This window comes from Rhinoderma darwinii, chromosome 11 (assembly GCF_050947455.1).
Source record: "Rhinoderma darwinii isolate aRhiDar2 chromosome 11, aRhiDar2.hap1, whole genome shotgun sequence".
Taxonomy (NCBI): domain Eukaryota; kingdom Metazoa; phylum Chordata; class Amphibia; order Anura; family Rhinodermatidae; genus Rhinoderma; species Rhinoderma darwinii.
In genome coordinates this window covers 83,944,213-83,964,893 of record NC_134697.1, presented here as the reverse complement: position 1 = coordinate 83,964,893, position 20,681 = coordinate 83,944,213, and the positions used below count along the sequence as shown (strand labels likewise).

The window sequence follows — 20,681 nt, the reverse complement described above, 5'->3', positions numbered from 1 at the left end:
TGGTTTGGAAGATGCAGATTTCCTACATATAGCAGTGGTAGAATAGATGTGTATACGGTCATGCCGCAGCTCAGAGGAGCAGAAATGCTATCACATGATCGATCAGATAGTGGACATTCTTGTGAGTAGGGATGTAACTATAAGGCCTGGTTCACACAGTACAGATTTGCTGCAGATTTTGCAGGTATTTTTTTACTTCAAAACCAGGAACAGAACCTAAGCAGTATACATACATACATACATACATACATACATACATACATACATACATACATACATACATAAAGGAAGGACTTATAGGTCTGTTCTCCTGGATCCAATTCTGATTTTGGCTTATAAAATGCATGTAAAATCTGTAGCAAATCTGCACAGTGTGAACAAGGCCATAATGCAAAAGGGAATAGTCACACCTGGGCCCTAGGGCGCGAGGGGGATCAATGGCCACTCTGACATAATGAAGTACCAGTGTTAATTATCTCTGTACTGTGACATTGCTGTTTGCGTTATCCTTGTATTAATATGCTGCGCTTTTTAAAGCTATGCTTAGAGGAACAATTTAAATCTCCAGGGCTCAAATGCAAAATGCGTAACAGGGTCCCTCACCTACCATATATCATTTATATACTGGTGGATTCCTATGTGGCAGAGGGGCCTTTGGGCCCCCTCCGGCTCCATGGCCCGAGTGCGACTGTTACCTCTGCACCCACTATAGCTACGCCCCTGGCTGTGCTGTGACATCACTATGTTCATTATCCCTGTTAGTCAGGGGACATACTGTTTGAAGTGTGGCACCTCCTGACTATAGGGGCAGAATAGGGTTAATTTTTGCTAGGATCGAGGACATACCTGATTGGGCAATGTTCATTAGGTGTGTTGATTATTTTTAATAAATACCCAAGCACTTCTGGGGGGGTCCTCTTTCTCCTGGACCCCAGTGAGAGAAGAATTTCTGGAAGACCGAGTTCTATGGCTGACCCCTTCTTGTCCCAATTTTTTGAGAAGATCAGGAGTGAGTGAGTTGGCTGGCTTATTCAGGCTCTGGCTGATGTGGGTGCCGTCACTCCATCCGTTTCTACTGCATTGGCTCCTGCCCCGGGTCCTGATGTGAGTGGGCAGCCTGGTCAGCGCTCCAGGCGCCTTTGGGGGAATTAGCACCCCCATATACTATTCCTTCTCCCTGTTGGCAGCAGGGAGTGTAGTCACATCCCCTCACATGTGACTGCTCAGCTCAGTAATGCAGGATTTTGCACATTTTGTTATGGGAACTCAGGCCTCCAGTGTGTCTAATTCTTCAGCACATAGTGCCAGTAGTGAGGGACACCACTTCCCCGTCCCAGCAGGTGATTAGCTCTTCCCCTCCTCCCTGTTTTGCCTGAGCTGAATAATATACAGGTGGTTGATCCACGAATTTGTGCTCCCTCAGCAACTCCTTTGCCCATGGATGCCCATTTACTTGCTCATCCCCAGTCAGGTGTGTTACTGCAAGCTACCACGTCTGTGGTGTCCACCGAAGGCTACCGCGTGTCTCATGGATGCAGTAGATAGAGTTCTTCAGGCTCCGATTCCCGGGTTCCCTCTCGGCGTCAATGCCATGGTACCACCAGGTATTCTTCATGCCGGTCCCGTCACAATTATTGGGTTTCCGGGAGATCGCAGCGTTTGTCAAGATCTAGATCCTCGAGTTGGAGATCGATATAACCCACTGCAGATGACTAGTCCTGCAGCTCTGAAAGTCCTTACAACCCTGTCTGTCGACGTAGGAGGAAGTGGCGGCCTTGGAGTGTTTCGAGGTCCCTCAGTAGGCGGAGCGCTGTTCCGGTGGAAGTTCCCCTGTCAGTGGTTACCCGACGTTCATTTGCCCGTGGCTGCAGCAGTGTCTTCTGCAGCCCTTTTGACTGGTGAGTGCACTTATGTGGGGGCATGCGGTTGGGTGGGTCAGGGGAAGGTGCGTAACTAGGCACTATTAAATTGTTAGTGGATAAGTTCCCGCCAGTTCCACTCCTCCAACCCCTTCTGACCCTACTGCCCCCCGTTGTGGCTGATGTTCATAAGGACATTTTTTTTCTGTGGTGTTAGCTTTTTAGCGGCTCACTCGGCTGAGGAAACAAGACAAAATATTTTAAATGAATCTTATGTGGACATATGCTCCCTTGTTATGGTGGATCAGCCGCCTGTGTACAAGGAATGAAGGACTGATCCTAGGCCTATTGAGTGAAAGCCTAGAATAGGCAAAACCATAGGGAATTGGTTACAGGCCTTTGCAATGTTGAGATGTGCATGTTGAGTCTGAAGCACCCAGAGAGATGTTCGGAGTTATTTGTTTACATGGATGTGGTATATAATGCTTATAAGTCGCATGGCTTGGTGGCTCTATAACAAATAATGGTAATTTAGCTATCAATCTGCTGGGGGGTCAAGGCCACGGATGTCTGGCTGCGCCCTATATTGGCCCAGCATCAGCAGCCTTTTTCTGGGAAAGCGCCACTGGATCAACCACAAACAGCGGCAAGCACCTTAGAACTTGCTGTTTTTTTTTTAATGAAGGCCACTTCCGGTTCTGTGGACTCGTTTTAAACATGAATGCTCCACGCAGCCCGATGCCCTCAGTTGTAAAAGCAACCTGCTAAGCCTCAAAGAACTGGTGAGTGAAAGGACACTGGTAAGTGTAGACGCCGTGGAGCTGTGGCTCGCCAGTTATCCTAGGCGTGAGTATGTGGCAGTCCTCAGGTTTGTTTTTTCCTACAGGTTTCTCATTCCATTCACATTGGGTTGGTCCCCTTTGGTATCCCAAAACCTGAAGCGTGCTAGTGAGAACCCGCAGGTGCTGCAGGATAAGATTTGGAAGGAAACTAGTTTAGTGCGTATAGCGGGCCTTTTCCGGGAACCACCCTTCTCTAACATTAGTGTGTCCTCTTTAGGGATGATCCTTAAGAAGGAATCTGGCAAATTCTTTTTGATTCACCATTTTTCCTACCCCAAGAGCACATCGTTAAATGATGGGATTTCGAAGAACGAGGTGTCGGTATCTTATGTTTCCTTTGACTAGGCGAGGTGCGCTGGTATAGCCGGGGTGCCTTGTTACCAATTCCGATGTTAAATCGGCTTTCAGATTGCTGCAAGCCCTACCTGACTCTTTTCATTTGTTGGGTTGCATGGTGGACCATGAGCATTATTATGATATTTATTTGCCCATGAGTTGCTACATTTCATGTCATTACTTCGAAATGTTTAGTACATTTCTGGAGTTGGGGGCTACGATTTGAAACCGACTCATCAGCAGCGCTGCATTATTTGGCTGCGTCCAGCACATAGTCCCCAGTGCGGTTTTATGTTGGACACGTTTCACTTCTTGATGCAGTGTTTCAGAGTTCTACTGTCTGAAAAGAAGACGAAAGGGCCCGCCACTTCACTGTCCTTCTTAGGCATTGACATTGAACTGGACACTGTTGCGATCGTGTTCTGTTTGACACAGCATAAGTTGTCTCGCTTGGTTGACTTAGTGGATGTTTTTTGCTTGGCAAGATAGGTTACTCTAACAAATGCAGTCCTTGCTGGGTCTATTGGTCTTTGCCTGCTGGGTCATGCCTATGGGCAGGTTTTTTTCCCCACCGATTGTCTTTAGTGACTCGGGGGGTCAAGTCACCGGGCCACAGGCTTCACATTACAAAATAATTGTGTGCTGACCTTGGGTCTGGGGGGATTTTCTCAGTGGCTTTAATGGCTGACATGTTGCCAGGATGGGGAGTTGGGTAATGCAGGCATCTCACTCTATGCGGATGCTGCGGGTTCTGTGGGATTTGGGCGGTGCTGTGTTCCACTGGCGTGCCTAGGCTTGGCCCCAGGTGTGGCAAAAGTGGAATTTGGAGGAACCTTACGTTATTGGAGTTTTTCCCTATTGTGGTGGTGGTAGAAGTATGGGGTGCGCTGTTCTTCCATAAGAAGGTTTTCTTCTGAATGGATAATTTAGCTGTGGTTCATTGTATTAACAATTTGTCTTCTTCCTCCCAGCTGTAGCTGCGCCGAAGCGTATTACAGGGGTTTTCGTTCATTCACAGCTCAGGGGTTCGGAGGATTTGAGCAAGCAATTGCTTGTTCAGAGAATATTGTGTGGATGGCGTAAGGAATATGTTAGTACTGAGTATGGGCACCCCATATCTTTTTAGTTAATGCCTCGCATCATTTCAGTGCCTCATTTGGCTAGTTCTTCCCTTTTTGAGACGGCGCTGTTTAGTGCAGCGTTTGGTTTGTCTTTTTATGTTGCCTTGTGAATAGGTTAGTTGGTGTTTCCTTCTAAGCCATGGCTTGGTGGTTAAGTGGTAGATGATGTACACCTGAGAACTGATCTGGTTAGGCAGCGTAATATCAAAATTATATCAGTTTGGCAGGGGATCTTGGATTTGGTTGTTTCCGGCTTGTGGCTGAATTTGTTAAGAGTTGGGGAGCCAGGCCAACAGTTTCTTGTGCATGCAGATAGGTCCCCCCTGACTAGATACCAATTTTCTGTAATGTTTAAAAAATGTCTTGGGTTAGTGGGTCTTCCTCACGAGAATTTCGTCACTTATTGTTTCAGAATTGGCGCTGTTACTGAGGCCGTTAGAGCTGGCCTTCCTTAAGCAGATGTAATGCGTACAGAGCATTGGTGTTTGCAGTGCTATGAAGGGTATGTTCGTCCGTATTTTTGTTTCTTTTAGGCAGGCCTCTTGTGTGGTTAGTGGGACGTTCTTCTATGTTCTCGGCTGCGCAGAGGGCTGCAGTTCACCTGGGCAGAAGAATCCTTGGTTTCCAGTCGGCAGGGGTCAACTGGAGAGGAATTTGAGGCCTGAGATGGTTGCAAATGCTGCCGGAAGTGGGGGCAATTAGCAGGAATGTGCCACAAGTGCCAGTAGTGTAAGTACTGCAAGTCAGAGGCAACGTCGTGTGCTTTGTCTGGATGGCTGATTTGATGTCCTTAATATAGTCGGATCCGGAAAGTTTTGTTAATTTTTTCCCTGGAGCTACTCCCCATATGATCCAGGATTATCCCGTGTGTAATCTGGTAAGGTGCAGAGGAGGCAAGGGCAGTGGAACGTGCCAGTCATGCATGTCCTGTTTTATGAGAGGTAGGGGTGGGGTAGTGGTTTGCCATCGTAAGCTTGAGGATGACAATAGTCACTCGATGCGGCCTGACGGGGTGACCCCCAATGACATAGGTTTAAGAACTTTTTATCTGGCTTGCAGGATGGCTTACAGTAAGCATTGTTTCTTCTTAGGGGATATCAAAAGGCAGTGTAGGAGAACATGCACTTCTCATGGTGGAAAAAAACTTGTATGGGGGTTTGGGCCTATGGGCAGTACATGGCGCTAGCTAACCAGGATGGGCATTTCACATCAATGGAGATTTAAAATAAATGAATGAATGTTTATAAAAGATGGAAAATAAAGCTGTGACCGACCCCCACCCAACAAGTTGTCTAATATTTGCCATAATTGGGTGTGCCTGTGCTGAAAAGTGGAGAGGGCTTCGTTATGCCCCCTGTAGTCTGTCAGGGGCCGCACTGTTTTAAGTGTGGCACCTCCTGACTATAATGACAGAATTAGTTTTTACTAGAATTAAGGACATGCCTGTTTGGGCAATGCTCGTCAGGTGTGATGTTTATCCTCTAATAAATACACAAGTTCTCCTGGGGGAGGTCCTCTTTCTCCTGGACCCCAGTGAGAGGAGAAGTTCCCGCCCTCCTTCCCCTTTTTTGTTTCTTTAGTTATATTAAAATTCTCCTTCTTGACGGTTTTGTAAAGAATGTGTACTGGATATGTTCTTCAAGTCACAGCTGGCAGAAAAAACTTGTATGGTGGCTGGGGCCATTGGGCAGGCTGGCTAGCCGCTATTGGCATTTAACGTCAATGGTGGTTTAAAATAAATAAAGCTTGTTTATAAAAGATGGAAAATAAAGTTATGGCCGACCCCCAGCCACAAAAGTTATAACTTGTGTTGTCGACGTAATTGGGTGCGCGTGTGGCTTTGACTTGGTTTTGCTCCCTGTAGTCTGTGACATTATCCCTCTTCCCCATCACTGTGCTGATTATTTCCACAGGGTGTATAATAACCCTTTCCTATGACTTCACAGTGTTTATTATCCATGCACTGAGACATCCTGTGCTATGATACCATTGTGTTTATTATTCCTGTTTTGTGGCATCGCTTTGTGTATTATCCCTGTATAGTGATACGTTGTGGTTTAATATTGTACTGTGGCTATTATTTCTGGGCTATTACTTCACTTTGATCATTAGCCATGTGCTATGACATCACTATCTTTATCTGTGCAGCAATATCACTGTCTATTACACTTTCTTGTGACATCATTGTTTTTCAATATCTGTGCAGTGACATCACTGTGTATATTTTTATTCCTGTACTAGGTTATAACACTTATTGTGTTTATTATGCCTATGCATATTATACCAAACGGTTAATCAGTTACATAAGAGAATACCAGTACTATAAATTGCATGCAAAGTTGGGGGTCATGGTAAAGATTTTGCATGAGGGCCTAGGTTCTTCAAGTTAAAAAATGGCAAAAATGAATCACTGGAATAGGGTATCCACTAGTATTAATAAATAACTTTTATTGAGTATGCTTTAAAATCAACAAAAATGTTGACTTAAAAAGTTCACATATAAATTAATATATGGGGTCCCTAGTCCATGGGATATGCTCGTATTCACGATTACGCCAATGGTTGGTGTGTTTAGTAGAGAACATTTTCTGCTGGAAATAGATCCCTCTGTGTGTAATGAATCTATAGAATATATGAGTTTGACTTTTTGAATTGAATTACTGAAATAAATTAACTTTTTGATGATATTCTAATTTATTGAGTCCTTGTGGCATGGAAGGATGTTGTATTAGAGTACTAATAGTTAGTCATTCAGTTTACCTCCTATTTCCAGCAGTCTCACTGCCTCAATAACCCTGCATTCAGGGAATCACAACATGGAGGACATACAGGTGGCTTGAAAGGCTGCTGCATTGGAGTACTACAAGTTAGTCACTCAGTGTATCTCTTATTTCCTGCAGTCTTACAGTCTCATTAACCCTGCATTCAGGGAGTCACAGCATAAAAGATATACAAATTCCTTCTATCCCTTCCAAACAGTCCAGTCTGAACTATCTTGGAAGCGCTCTGAAAATAAGCGTACTACCTAAACTCTCTGCTTCTAAGTTTATCCTGTCACTATAGTCAACTTATCTTTAGCCTCTCCAACACGTTTCACCCTGCATTCAGGGACCTTCAGGGAGAGTCAGGCTAAACATACAGTCATGTATACAGGTGCAATGCAATGGCCACGTGCGCTCGGGAATGCCGAGCCTAAGACTACTGAGGACCTCCCACAAGGGGGACGGATCAAGGGCGCGTCAGCCAATCGGCAGAAGAGCTCGTCCATGACGACATTGAGCCTCATTAACCGCTCGTAGGCTGTATAGTTCCCAGCGTCTCATCCCTCTATGCAGCGTCTGTTACACATGGGGACCTGGGAGCGCATTCCCCAGCCAAACTAATACCTAAGTAGGACATTCTAACCTCATAGCCTAGATACTTATATGGATGATCAGGGAATTCATATTCTAGATTTGAAAAAAATCGATTCACCCTCATCGCCTTGTGTTATAGGAATACATGTAGATGTCATTTCATACCATAGGCATGGATGTCATCATGGGATCATCTTATAGGGGTGGTTACGTAATGATGTGGATAGCCTTACATGACACATTCAACCTCCCGTACCTTGTGTTCTAGAATCCAAGGTACGGGAAGGTTGGATGTGTCATGTGTCATTGGATGCGTACATTTTTCTATTGACACAATGAAAAACGGCTCCAAAAACAGCTCAAGAAGTGACACGCGTTTTTTTTCACGTGCCGTTTTTCCACACTAGTAGTGGATACCCTATTCCAGTGATTTATATATACCCATCTACTTTAAATTGTGAAAAAATGCCCATATAAAAAAGTAACATCTCCAGAATTACATACACTTTTCAAATTCCCACCTTACCCTATAATAGCTAGAGATAGATACTAAGATAGATAGTAAAAGTCTACAAAAATATATATTACACTGAAACTATATTAAAAAAAGATTGTGTTATGTCTTACCCAAAAACCATCCCCATGAAGAGGTCCAAGCATAGCCCTATACAATGGCTCTTGTAGTAAAGCGAATACTGCGCTGAGGAGCGACTGCAGCCCAGTAAGTGTTCCAAAATGATCTGATGGGAACCTAAAATGTAGAAACATGAAAAAGTTGCAAAGGTAAACATGTTTCCCTTATAGTAGCGTGAACATGATGATTATAGTTAATGAAAAGCCTGGAAATGCTGTTTAACCGGTTCAGGACCGCGCTATTTTGAGCCTTCAGGACCAGACACCGTTTATCCATTTTTAGCACGCGTTCGATAAACTGCTAGAACTTATTTTTTGGGCTAGCAATGTGATTTTTGCGAGTGCAGTGCTAGTTTCTTTTTTTTTATCACTTTATTAAACACATCCTTTTCGCGATTTTAGAATTTTTAGGCTCAAAATTTGAAAATAATAGTAAAAAAAATGAGCTTTTTTTTTTTTTACATTTTAGCAATTTTTTTCTGGTAATCATATAGTTTTACCCTAAAATAGACGTTTTATTTGTTATCCTCATTGTCTTCCGTAAATCTTGATATATTACATGTCTATTTTAGGGTAATTGGGTCATGGCTAGCGTTATGAGAATGATTGGCGGGAGGTGGGAACGTTTTTTTGTTTGGGGTGAGTATTTTATGTGTATTTCTTATTAAAAAAAAATTGCACTATTTTTTACTTTTATTTTTTTTTATTATTATGGTCTGTCCCCCAAAGTCAGAAAAGACCTTTGGGGAACTTTATATAAATATTTTTTCTTTCTTTTACACCACCGTTTTCCACTGTCACTGGAGCTGCACAGCAGCCCCAGTTACAGGGGAAATCAGCCATCTCATAGTGACGATTGTCACTAATAGGGCTATGCTGAGTCTAGTAAGACCCAGCAGCAACCTGCCAGTAATGGCACCTGGCGATCATGTGACCAGTCACATGATCACCAGGGACCAATACAGCTGCCGCTGCCTTTATTTGTATACACAGCGCTCATTGAGTGCTGTGTAGAAGAGATCAGAGAAGACAGAAGCTGTGAAAGCTGCTTCTATCTTGTCCTCAGGGCGGCCCCCCTGCAGTCACTGACCGCTGGAGACCCGACATTCAGCTGACCCAGCGGTCGGGCAGCAAGCTAAAACCCGCACAGTACATAGTCTATGGCGTGGGTTTTAATGACCCCGACCGCCGGATGTATATACACAGCCGGTGGTCGGGAACCGGTTAAATAAGCTGTAGTGAAGTCATTATTTAAGTGATGATGTAATAAAGATATTAGGCTTGGTTCGCATCACGTTTTAGCATCTTGTTAAAACGTCTGTCTGCAGGGGTTTTTTTTGCATTCCGAACGGATCCGTTAACGGATCCATAGGTTTTGATAGGAGCTTCCATCATAGTTCAAAATTTAAGTTCACATCTGCGTCGGAGGCTCTGTTAGGTAAAAAATGTCGGAGGACATTTTTTTCCAGTTATAACGAAGGACACCCATGTGAAAACTTGACGAATTCCATTAAAGTCAATGGTTTCCATTCGGCGTCGCTTGTGTTCATCCTGCAACGGCTCCAGCATATTTAATTTTTTTCTGTTCCTATGATGGAACAGAAGAACAGAAAAAAGAAACGCAGATGTGAATCCTTAAAAAGAGGAAAATCCTTTTTCTGTCCTGTTGAACAACAGGGTCCCAACTGATCCATTTTTCTGTACAGTGCCAGTCAGTGGCGATAGGACTGGCATTACCACCTGTTTGACATCCATTTAAAAAAGAAAAAAAGAAATTTGCATGTAAGAAGCCAGCACAACAGTGGGCCATATCTCTTATATGACCTAGGTCCTCCTAAAATGCGACGATGAAAAAATAAAAAAAATAGCTTCGTCATTAAGGCCTAAAATAGGCTGGTCACTAAGGGGGTTAAAAGAACGAGCGGAATTTTGTGTTGTCTTGTGTAATATACGAGTAAATTATTCTAGCGGTGTTGTTCTTGCCCTCTCGGCTAGAACAAGACCCATCTGTTCCACACCAAATAACTAACCTAACAGGCCACTAATTCAGTGTTTTAGGTCACCATTTGAGCACCGCTATCCGGATAATAACGTCAGACAGTTCTTATGGGACTTGCTGTGCCATAGCTACGGGGCAGTGCCAATACTTTTTCTGCTTATATATGTTTTTGTTTCATTTTTTTTTTAAAAAGCATAAATAACAATTCCTCTGATATTCCTGTTGAGGAAATGATACATTTTGGAAATCTATACATAAGATGACGGCATACTTACACAGCAGCGTATAATCCCCCACAGGCCGAGTGGATAAAACCTCTGACCAATGTATGAAGAATAAATGTAAAGATCTGCCAAAGACAATAGATAACATTAGTCGGGACAAAAACGGAAATGATTACGGGGACGTCTATTATACCGGTTATTTACTGGTTACACTGGAAACCAGCAGGTGTAGTCCAAAAGAAAGAAATTTCTTTCACATACACATCGGGTGGGGGAGTTTGGAGCGGGCTCACGGGCTGAGCCCACTCTATAGAACAAGCGTGTTAGTATAACGATATGCTGCAATTTATTAGTGTGGCAGTATACCGTATCATGCAAGCGATCCAACGATCGCTGGTTTAATTAAAAAAAAATATATTAAAAATTTAAAAAAACAAAAACATTTTCCTATTTCCCCCAAGCACAAAGTAAAAAATAAAAATAGCATAACTGGTATCGACGCGTCCGTAAAAGCCTGAACTATTACAATATAAAAATAAAGTAGAGCTTCTATAGTCTGCAATATACTTGCCGAAGCTATGGTGCTAAAACGCGTGGAACATAATAATCGCTTATCCTATGTTGTGTCACTTGCTACAGAGTTCTAAACGGTCTCTGAAAGTCAAATCAGCACAAGATCTGTGCGTCTGGAGGGTCAGGAAATGGATTTCCATGGTCAAGCAGATGCCCACAAGCCTAAGATCGCCATGTGCAATGCCAAGCGTAAAGCACACCACCACTGGAGCAGTCGAAACGTGTTTTCTGGAGTCATGTATCACATTTCCCTATCTGGCAATCTGATGAACTCGGCGGATGCCAGGAGAGAATACAAATACTTCCAATTTTGTAGCAGCAGTTTGGGGAAGGCTCTTTCCCGTTCGAGCAAGACTGTGCCCCTGTGCCCAAAGCGAGGTCCATAAAGATATGGTTTGACGAGTTTGGTGTGGAGGATCTTGAGTGGCACGCACAGAGACGAGACTTCAACCCCACCTTTGGGATGACTTGTCACGCCGATTCAACATTAATGCCTTAATGGGCACAAATTTGCACACTCCAAAATCTTGTCGAAAGCCTTTCCAGTAGAGCGAAGGCTATTAAGGCGGCAAAAAGGGTTTCAAACCCATATCGGTCATCGGAGGCATGTCACTGCCTTTTCAACCCTTCCCGGAAGTACCACGGATTTACATTTCACACAACACAGTTTATTAGCTTCACACTTATATTTTACCCAATTACAATATGAACTACGTCTACGATTAAGTGATCAGAAATGCGATAAATTCCTAATCTGAGCAAACAGGAACATTCAATACATTACGAGTAGGTATCAAACTACTACTGCCAATAATTATTGCTGCTCATCACTTACTTGTAATGGGAGATTGCTAATCAAACACGTAACCCCGAAGATAATAAGTACGATATTAGTGAAAACAAATGCCCTGTTAGCATTGGTGAGTTTCTGCACAGTCTTCGACCTAAAGTTAAAAAAGAAAAAAAAAAGAAAACATAAGGGGGATTATTTGATACTAACCTTACAGAAATTCCAAGTAGAAAATGGTTACTGGTTATGCAGCACCTGTCCGCTCTCCATACATGTGTTTTAATAAATTTTTGTAGCAATAGCAATTTTGGAGTATATTTTTTTTTAAAAATCCATGCTCTATTATTCCTCCTAGAAATGTATGACTAAATTGACAACTGGGTGTTACCATTCTCCTATCAATCAACCGATCTATCACTCGGTTGTGTGTAATTAGGCAGTGCCAGCCTGTGTAGGGACACGTCTTATTGGCAAGGTAAGGTAGATGGTAACACCCGGTTGTGATTCAGTGATTCATACCACACAGAAGTAACTGGAGCGGCATCGATAAATATGTTTACTCATTTGGCAGGCATAGGTGACCTTATCTATGCATTTCTTTTCATACAAAAAAGTAATAAAGTTAAAAAAAAATATTAATACCTTATTAGCCTGACCCTAGACTATGCAAATTATACACCGAATCAACCCTAAGACATTGGCTTATTAGGGAAAATAATATGAGTATATACATAAAAAAATACAGTTTATAGTGCACCTTAGAATTTTTCCCCCCAAATAAAACAGTGTATCATTGGGTTTAGTGTAACTTTCTAATTACTTTTTATCAAAAATTTGTTTTACTTTTTGAGATACAGCTGCTTTGAAGTCTGTATACAGAGCAGCTGTATCTTGCTCTGAGACCTGAATCCGTCAGGTCAGCGCCGTTGACGGGTTCGGTGACAGCGGGTCGTGTGTGTCTCTGACATCCAGGATCCACTTGTTCTCGTTCACATCTAAGTTATAAACTTAGATGTGACCAGTAACAGCTCAATCCACGCAGGACCCTCTGTTACTGAACCCGTCGGTGCCGCTGACCTGACAGATTCAGGTCAAAGCGCACGATACAGCTGCTCTGTATACAGGACACAAAGCAGCTGTTTCTCAAAAAGTAAAAATAATTTTTACTAAAAAGTATTTAGAAAGTTGCGCCAAACATCACATTTGCCGAAAACATTCAGCATACAGATGTAGCCATTATTATCTTGACTTCTAACGCATTAGAGTGTCAAGAAACTTCAACTGGACCTTTTCAATGGCTTTAATGTGTGATATCAAGCTGCAACAAGTTATTATAGTCAAGATAAACTTGGCTACATCTGTACATCTGGAAGGTGTCTACTGGAAATAGAATTTTGTGTGAAATGGTCCTGTCCTGATCAATTGCAACAAATCTTGGAACGTTTCCGACATATAAATAGATTACTACGTCTACGGTGACCACATATTTGCATATATATGATTTATCGGTTTCGTGGTCAGCGATTAGTTACGGGTGACTCACTCTTCATCACCCTCTTTCATCTTCCAGTCCATAACAAATCCAATGAAAGGACAGGTGAAAAGGCACAGCAGCTGCAGGACTCCAAATACGGACGAGTATAACCCCACTGTAGAAAGAGAGAAAACTTATCTTACACAACCTTGACCTCTATGAAGCAGAATTGGATCTAGTTTATGACGTTTCTGCAGATTTCTTAAATAAGTGCAGTTCCGACAAACAATACATTTAAAGGGTTAGACTAGTTATCTCCATATGCCCTACCATGGCATATGGACATCATAGAGAGGGTCGCCAGCCAGAGTGGAGCGCCGCTTATTCAAGTCCCCTAGGGGGACACATTTTTTTTTTAAATTGATAGTTAAATAAAGTTATAAGTAATGTACAAAAACTATATATATATATATATATATATATATATACACATACATATATATATATATATATATATATATATATATATATATATATATATATATATAAAATAAAGGTTTGAGAAAAGAAAACAACCTTTCTCATTTTTCTCCTAACGAGGGCCCACCACTGCCCCCTCTGAAACCCCACTGGTAACTGTGACCCACTCTGAGGATGTACCATTAATAATCCAGTCTAGATAAGCCACATCCACAGGCTTACCTAGGTCCAGTCTAGATACACCACATCCACAGTCTTACCCAGGTCCAGTCTAGATACACCACATCCACAGTCTTACCCAGGTCCAGTCTAGATACACCACATCCACAGTCTTACCCAGGTCCAGTCTAGATACACCACATCCACAGCCGTACCCAGGTCCAGTCTAGATACACCACATCCACAGTCTTACCCAGGTCCAGTCTAGATACACCACATCCACAGCCGTACCCTGGTCCAGTCTAGATACACCACATCCACAGCCTTACCCAGGTCCAGTCTAGATACAGCACAGCCACAGCCTTACCCAGGTCCAGTCTAGATACACCACATCCACAGCCTTACCCAGGTCCAGTCTAGATACACCACATCCACAGCCTTACCCAGGTCTAGTCTAGATACACCACATCCACAGCCTTACCCAGGTCCAGTCTAGATACACCACATCCACAGCCTTACCCAGGTCTAGTCTAGATACACCACATCCACAGCCTTACCCAGGTCCAGTCTAGATACGCCACATCCACAACCTTACCCTTGTTTGGTCTAGATACGCCACATCCACAGCCTTACCCAGTTCCAGTCTAGATACGCCACATCCACAGCCTTACTCAGGTCTAGTCTAGATACGCCACATCCACAGCCTTACCCAGGTCCAGTCTAGATACGCCACATCCACAGCCTTAGTCAGGTCCAGTCTAGATACGCCACATCCACAGCCTTACCCTAGTTTGGTCTAGATACGCCACATCCACAGCCTTACCCTTGTTTGGTCTAGATACGCCACATCCACAGCCTTACCCAGGTCCAGTCTAGATACGCCACATCCACAGCCTTACCCAGGTCTAGTCTAGATACACCACATCCCCAGCCTTACCCAGGTCCAGTCTAGATACACCACATCCACAGCCTTATCCAGGTCCAGTCTAGATACGCCACATCCACAGCCTTACCAAGGTCTAGTCGTGAAACAACACATCCACAGCCTTACCCAGGTCCGGTCTAGATACACCACATCTACAGCCTTATCCAGGTCCAGTCTAGATACGCCACATTCATAGCCTTACCTAGGTCTAGTCTAGATACACCACATCCACAGCCTTACCCAGGTCCAGTCTAGATACACCACATCCACAGCCTTACCCGGTCCAGTCTAGATACACCACATCCACAGCCTTACCCAGGTCCAGTCTAGATACACCACATCCACAGCCTTACCCTGGTCCAGTCTAGATACACCACATCCACAGCCTTACCAAGGTCTAGTCTAGATACACCACATCCACAGCCTTACCCAGGTCCAGTCTAGATACACCACATCCACAGCCTTACCCTGGTCCAGTCTAGATACACCACATCCACAGCCTTACCAAGGTCTAGTCTAGATACACCACATCCACAGCCTTACCCAGGTCTAGTCTAGATACACCACCTCCACAGCCTTACCCAGGTCCAGTCTAGATATGCCACATCCACAGCCTTACCCAGGTCTAGTCTAGATACACCACATCCACAGCCTTATCCAGGTCCAGTCTAGATACGCCACATTCATAGCCTTACCCGGGTCCAGTCTAGATACAACACATCCACAGCCTTACCCAGATCCGGTCTAGATACACCACATCCACAGCCTTACCCAGGTCCAGTCTAGATACACCACATCCACAGCCCTACCCAGGTCTAGTCTAGATACACCACATCCACAGCCTTACCCAGGTTGTCTAGATACGCCACATCCACAGTCTTATCCCTATCCAGGCACAGTCTGGTATATACAGGGATGATAGGGGTTACATTCAGGGATGATGGCTGGTATATACAGTAACGGGGATCATGGTTGGTATATACATGGATGACGGTGGTTATATACTCTTTTACTCACTTTCAGAGAGCTCTGCAACACTTTGTAATGCAAGCTCATCTATCAGATGTCACCTTTTTATATGTGTGTGTATATATATATATATATATATATATATATAAATTATATTTATCAGTGTGTTTGGTGCAAATTTCTAATTCGTTTTTATAAAAAATTATTTTTACTTTTTGAGATACAGCTGCTTTGTATCGTGTATACAGAGCAGCAATATCTAGCTCTGAGACCTGAATCCGTCAATGCTGGCGTACTGACGGGTCTCTGACACGCAGGACCCACCTGTTATTGTTCAAATCTGTGTCGGGGTTCCGTCAGACCTTTCCGTCAGGGGAACCCATAAACGGAAAGCATTGCTTTCCATTTGCATTACCATTGATTTCAATGGTAATGGTTCCATTGCAATTGGTTTCCGTTTGTAGTCGACTACGCTATTGATTCCACCAAAAACAAAACGGAAACCTTACGGAACGGAGACAAACGGAGACCATTAGCAACGGAGGCGTTAGCATTGAAATCAATGGTAATGCAAACGGAAAGGTTTGGTGTCCATTCATGGGTTCCCCTGAAGGAGAGGTCTGACAGAACCCATGAACGGAAGCCTGACACAAATGTGAACGAGGCCTTAGATGTGATCGGTAAAAGCTCGATCCTGCGTGTTACATGCGTTGGGGGGGCCCACTGGGTTGGGGCCCACTCGGATATGTTTCACCCCCCGCCCCTGTGCTAAACCCCTTGCTATGCCTGTGGAACCCGTAATACGCCTTTAAGATAAAAGTTGTGACAGAATTCTCCAGGTCAGTGGGAAAACATTTGGTAAAAAATTTTAAGTTTACGGTAAATTTTTCTAAAATTTATAGAGCTCTTGAAAGACAGAAAACAAGAGGGACATATAAGTCTTTCCTTTAGGCCAGGATCACACGCACACACTTTTTGGTGCAATTTTTGGCTCCGTTTTGTTTTAACCTCAATCAGAGGTTTTGTTTTGCCTCAATCAGAAATAGATACAAAAGGAAAAAAAAGAGTGCGGTCCAATTTTTAGAATTTAAGCGTTAAAGCGAGAATCAGGCCCAACTAGTTACGCTGCAATTTTCTCCATCGGTCCGTGTGGAAAATCGGACATGTAACTAACTTTAATGGGTCAGTGTTCAGTCCGTGTGCGGTCAGTTATACATCCGGACAGCACCCGGACGTGATTATCACTAATCTGAATATGCCCCGAGAGGGTACATTGGTAGGTGTAGCACCTCCATGTCCAACACCTCTTGCACTTGACCGAGTTCGGGCCGTGAAAAATTGTCAGTTTTGGCCGCATTTCCCGGCCCGACTGAGGTACAGTTAAATGGGGCTCCTGGCATCATAGACATTTTATGATGCTAGAAGTCCCTGCAGAACTGCTGTTCCGTACTGAACTAAATGATACAGTATGGAACAGCAGTTCCAAGGGGAGGCAGAGACTCCGAGCATCATAAAACGTTTATGATGCCAAGAATCCCGTTCACCTGTACCGTGGTCGGCCCGGGAAATGTGGCCGACAAACGGACCGTTTTTGACGGCCCAAACTAAATCGTGTGCAAGAGGTGTAACTTGTATGATATACATTGGTCATCTCTCTAGTGTTTGTCTCTTTACCATGTTCCAAAATCGTACCAAACTCAATTTTTACCATCCAAATTTGGACCAGGCCCCGCAAATGTTGGGTCAGTGCCAAGAATGACTTTAAAATATCTGGGAGGATGGATACAGATTGCCGGCCATTTGTAAATTCATAGACGTCCCTGTTGCAGATTAATGTGATTATAATTTATTAATGAATTTTTTTCACAGTAAATAATGCTCATATTATTAGCATCTGACCCATAGACATAAACTGTATTACGTATTATCATTATCATTCATTTACCTATTCCTCCGTAAAAATCTTATGTTATTCAAACAAGACTCAGAATACCCAAATTCAGACAAGATTTGACCTAGCAAGATAAATACATATTCATAAGTATATGGTAAAGATATTACCTGTGTATTCTGCTTCTAATTTCAGGTTTGGAGGTACTAAAATGAGAAAAGAAACATGTAATTGTCATGTGTCTCGACAATGAATGCTTTATTTTTTTTTTCTTTTAATATATTTTTATTATTAGCGACACCTAAAATATGCGAAATAAAAATGAAACCCATTTAAATAAGTTTTTTCAAGATATATGGCAGCACTCACGTACACAGACATACTACAGCTCCAAATTGTAGAGTCGTAATACAGCGTCATACACTTCTCTTCATTCCAGCCCAGCTTGATCCACAGCACAGCGTGATCTCGCGAGATCACGCTGTGACGTCACTTCATCCCAGACATCGCCTCCAGCCGCTGTAGATTGAGATAAACGTCCTGGCACGGGTGGAGACGATGTCTGTTCAGTCTTCCATCGCTCCGGTGATGGAATTGCGGGAGGAAGTAACGTCACAGCGTGATCTCGCGAGATCACGCTGTGCTGTGGATCAAGCTGGGCTGGAATGAAGAGAAGTGTATGACGCTGATTGGTCAGCGTCATACCTCTTTAAGATTTTGAAGGCCTCATTCCGCATATTGTGACATAGAATGGATGTTACACCAAATTCTGCTTGTGATTTATAATTATGGGACACCTTAAAAATACATTAAAATTTGAGCAGTTTTCTTGGGCTGGGCACTTTGACACTGCAAAGTCCTTCTCTAATACCGTAGATGGAAACAAGCAATATGAAACTTATGCTGGAAAGTGTTTTCCATTGTACCCATTTGATTATTGCGTATCAAAACAAGGGAAAAACAGGGTAAAAAAATAATAATCAAGGTGCTATATGACATGACTTGCATGCTAACCTTGCTCTTGTGGCCCAAGCACCAAATATTCTATCATCCTGTTCATTGATGCCATGAAGAAAATGATACGAAGCTGAGTCATCATCATCGTGATAAGGGAGAAGAGAAAGATGGGAGAACGTACGCTCTGTAGGAACGTGGGAGAATTTCCTGTGGAGGCAACAAATGCATATTCCAACTTTACATCTTATAGAGACATGCCACAAAAGAGACATATCCAATGGCTCTAATGTTACCATGACCAAAATTCAGCAAGAGGACAAAAAAAATAAAAAATGATGCTTAGAAATAAAGAGACAGTCAATCTAGACATTTTCTCTCAGGTGGCTTCTGCCCCCGTGTTCATTGTGGGCACTGTTGTCCTCTAGAATACATCTCCATAGTTGACAGGACTCAAATAATACTTTAACTCGTATGTTATGATATATTCTTACCACTGTTTTTTGCCGGTTTTGACAAGTTTTCATTGGAGAAATGCTCCTCCTCGGGATCACCTTTTCGACTTAACCGTTGACCAACAGTGGTCACATGAGTATAAAACTGGTCTCCAGTGACTTTGTGGTCTAGTGCAAGAGTGCGTAGTGTGACCTTTTTCCTGTGAGATCATCAGAGAGCGTGTGAGAAGCAATTACAAGGGAGCATGTGTGAGATGTTTCAGGTAGGTCATTGATATTTGGTGTGCATGCCTGAAGAAGGGGTTGGCCCAACCCCGAAAAGCGTAGCTAAGAATTTTTAGGTACTACACCAAATATAATATCTTTCAAAAGTAACTGCTTCGTTATTGGTATCCATGAGCAGCGCCAATGAAAATCCCCACCAATATCTACTTGCATTCTACGTTCCGTTACCGATGCAGAACGGACTACCGGTTGAGGGGAATTTGACAGTAGCCTACATTTTCGGTGTCACATTACACAGAACTACTATTAATGAAGTTGTGCCCTCAAGCATAGCTGAAATCACCTTACTCCTCTGGCTATCTACATATTTTTAAAAAACAATATTGCCCTGTGAAGCGCAGTCTCTCTCTTTTTGTCTCTTTCCCTCATGTAGGTCATTGTCACTTCTAATGTTTTTACTTTGCTGCAGAACTTTTCCATCATATGTTCCCTTCCAAGCTTTATCTTATGTAGTACAATTAACCCCCTAGCTGTCACTCATGACACACTCACGTATAGGCGGACTCTTCTGGGGATGGGATGGATTCCTTGGGCCAGTTGATAAGACAGTTGAGAAAAATCAGGCAGGCTAAACTAGACCAGCCCAACATAATCCCCACGAAAGAGACACCCGCTTCATATATAACCTGTAGAAAGTTGGGATAAAAAGGACAAAAAAAATTAATATTGTACTATATTATGTAAAGGAAAAAAGGAACAAAATAAAACCTTTGTCCACGACTATTATTATTTAAATTTATTATTATTGTGCCATAGCCATATTGGGAGAACTAGAACAGGTCTGGAGGGAGACCGTTACAGATTTTGTTGCAGACGTTTCTGCAACTGAAAATCCGTGACCCCACTGGGTGTATATGTCAGGTGACTTGACTGTACCGCCTGTAGCTTTAATGCCGCAGGCTACCCTAATGTTAGCGGTTTTTATTACATTTAATAGTTCCTCCCAGGGTTTCCTGTGCGCATCCTCAGCAAAGAGGGCCGGTGGTGAAAGATACATAGCTGGCGCAGGTTAGTCTCAAGCTAACCTCAAGCTTAACTCCCCCACTAAGTAAACCACCTGGCCGGCTGGCTTTGTGGTCTGGAAGAAGATCACTGCCAGCCACGATCACACCCCCTCAACCTCCACCAGCCACCAAGGATAAGGGGTATATTAATAATGCTGCAGGTCCCCTCCCTGGCAAAAGTGAGTCAGAGTAGGTTTTTTTGATACAGAACTTATCCCAGACACCCTTAGAGGCCCCTGTCTCTTAATATGACAGGCTGGGCACGCATTGATATGGCAGGGAGAGCACATAGCCTACGCTCAGGAAAAAGCAAATGCCCCTCGTCAGGCTCGGACAGGAGCCGCTCGCTGAA

At 43.2% G+C, this 20,681-nt stretch overlaps 1 protein-coding gene across 1 annotated transcript in view; it reads right to left on the bottom strand.

The window, feature by feature from the left end:
• The window catches only part of SLC43A1 (solute carrier family 43 member 1), a 67,655-nt gene that overhangs the window by 6,597 nt on the left and 40,377 nt on the right, over positions 1 to 20,681 (bottom strand). Inside the window, exons 7-14 of the mRNA XM_075841883.1 lie at positions 19,818 to 19,951; positions 19,080 to 19,240; positions 18,646 to 18,795; positions 17,802 to 17,837; positions 13,277 to 13,382; positions 11,779 to 11,887; positions 10,422 to 10,495; positions 8,142 to 8,265 (exon numbers count right to left, since the gene is read on the bottom strand). Of these exons, the coding sequence (XP_075697998.1) occupies positions 8,142 to 8,265; positions 10,422 to 10,495; positions 11,779 to 11,887; positions 13,277 to 13,382; positions 17,802 to 17,837; positions 18,646 to 18,795; positions 19,080 to 19,240; positions 19,818 to 19,951 (894 nt within the window). The remainder of the gene's footprint in view (positions 1 to 8,141; positions 8,266 to 10,421; positions 10,496 to 11,778; positions 11,888 to 13,276; positions 13,383 to 17,801; positions 17,838 to 18,645; positions 18,796 to 19,079; positions 19,241 to 19,817; positions 19,952 to 20,681) is intronic.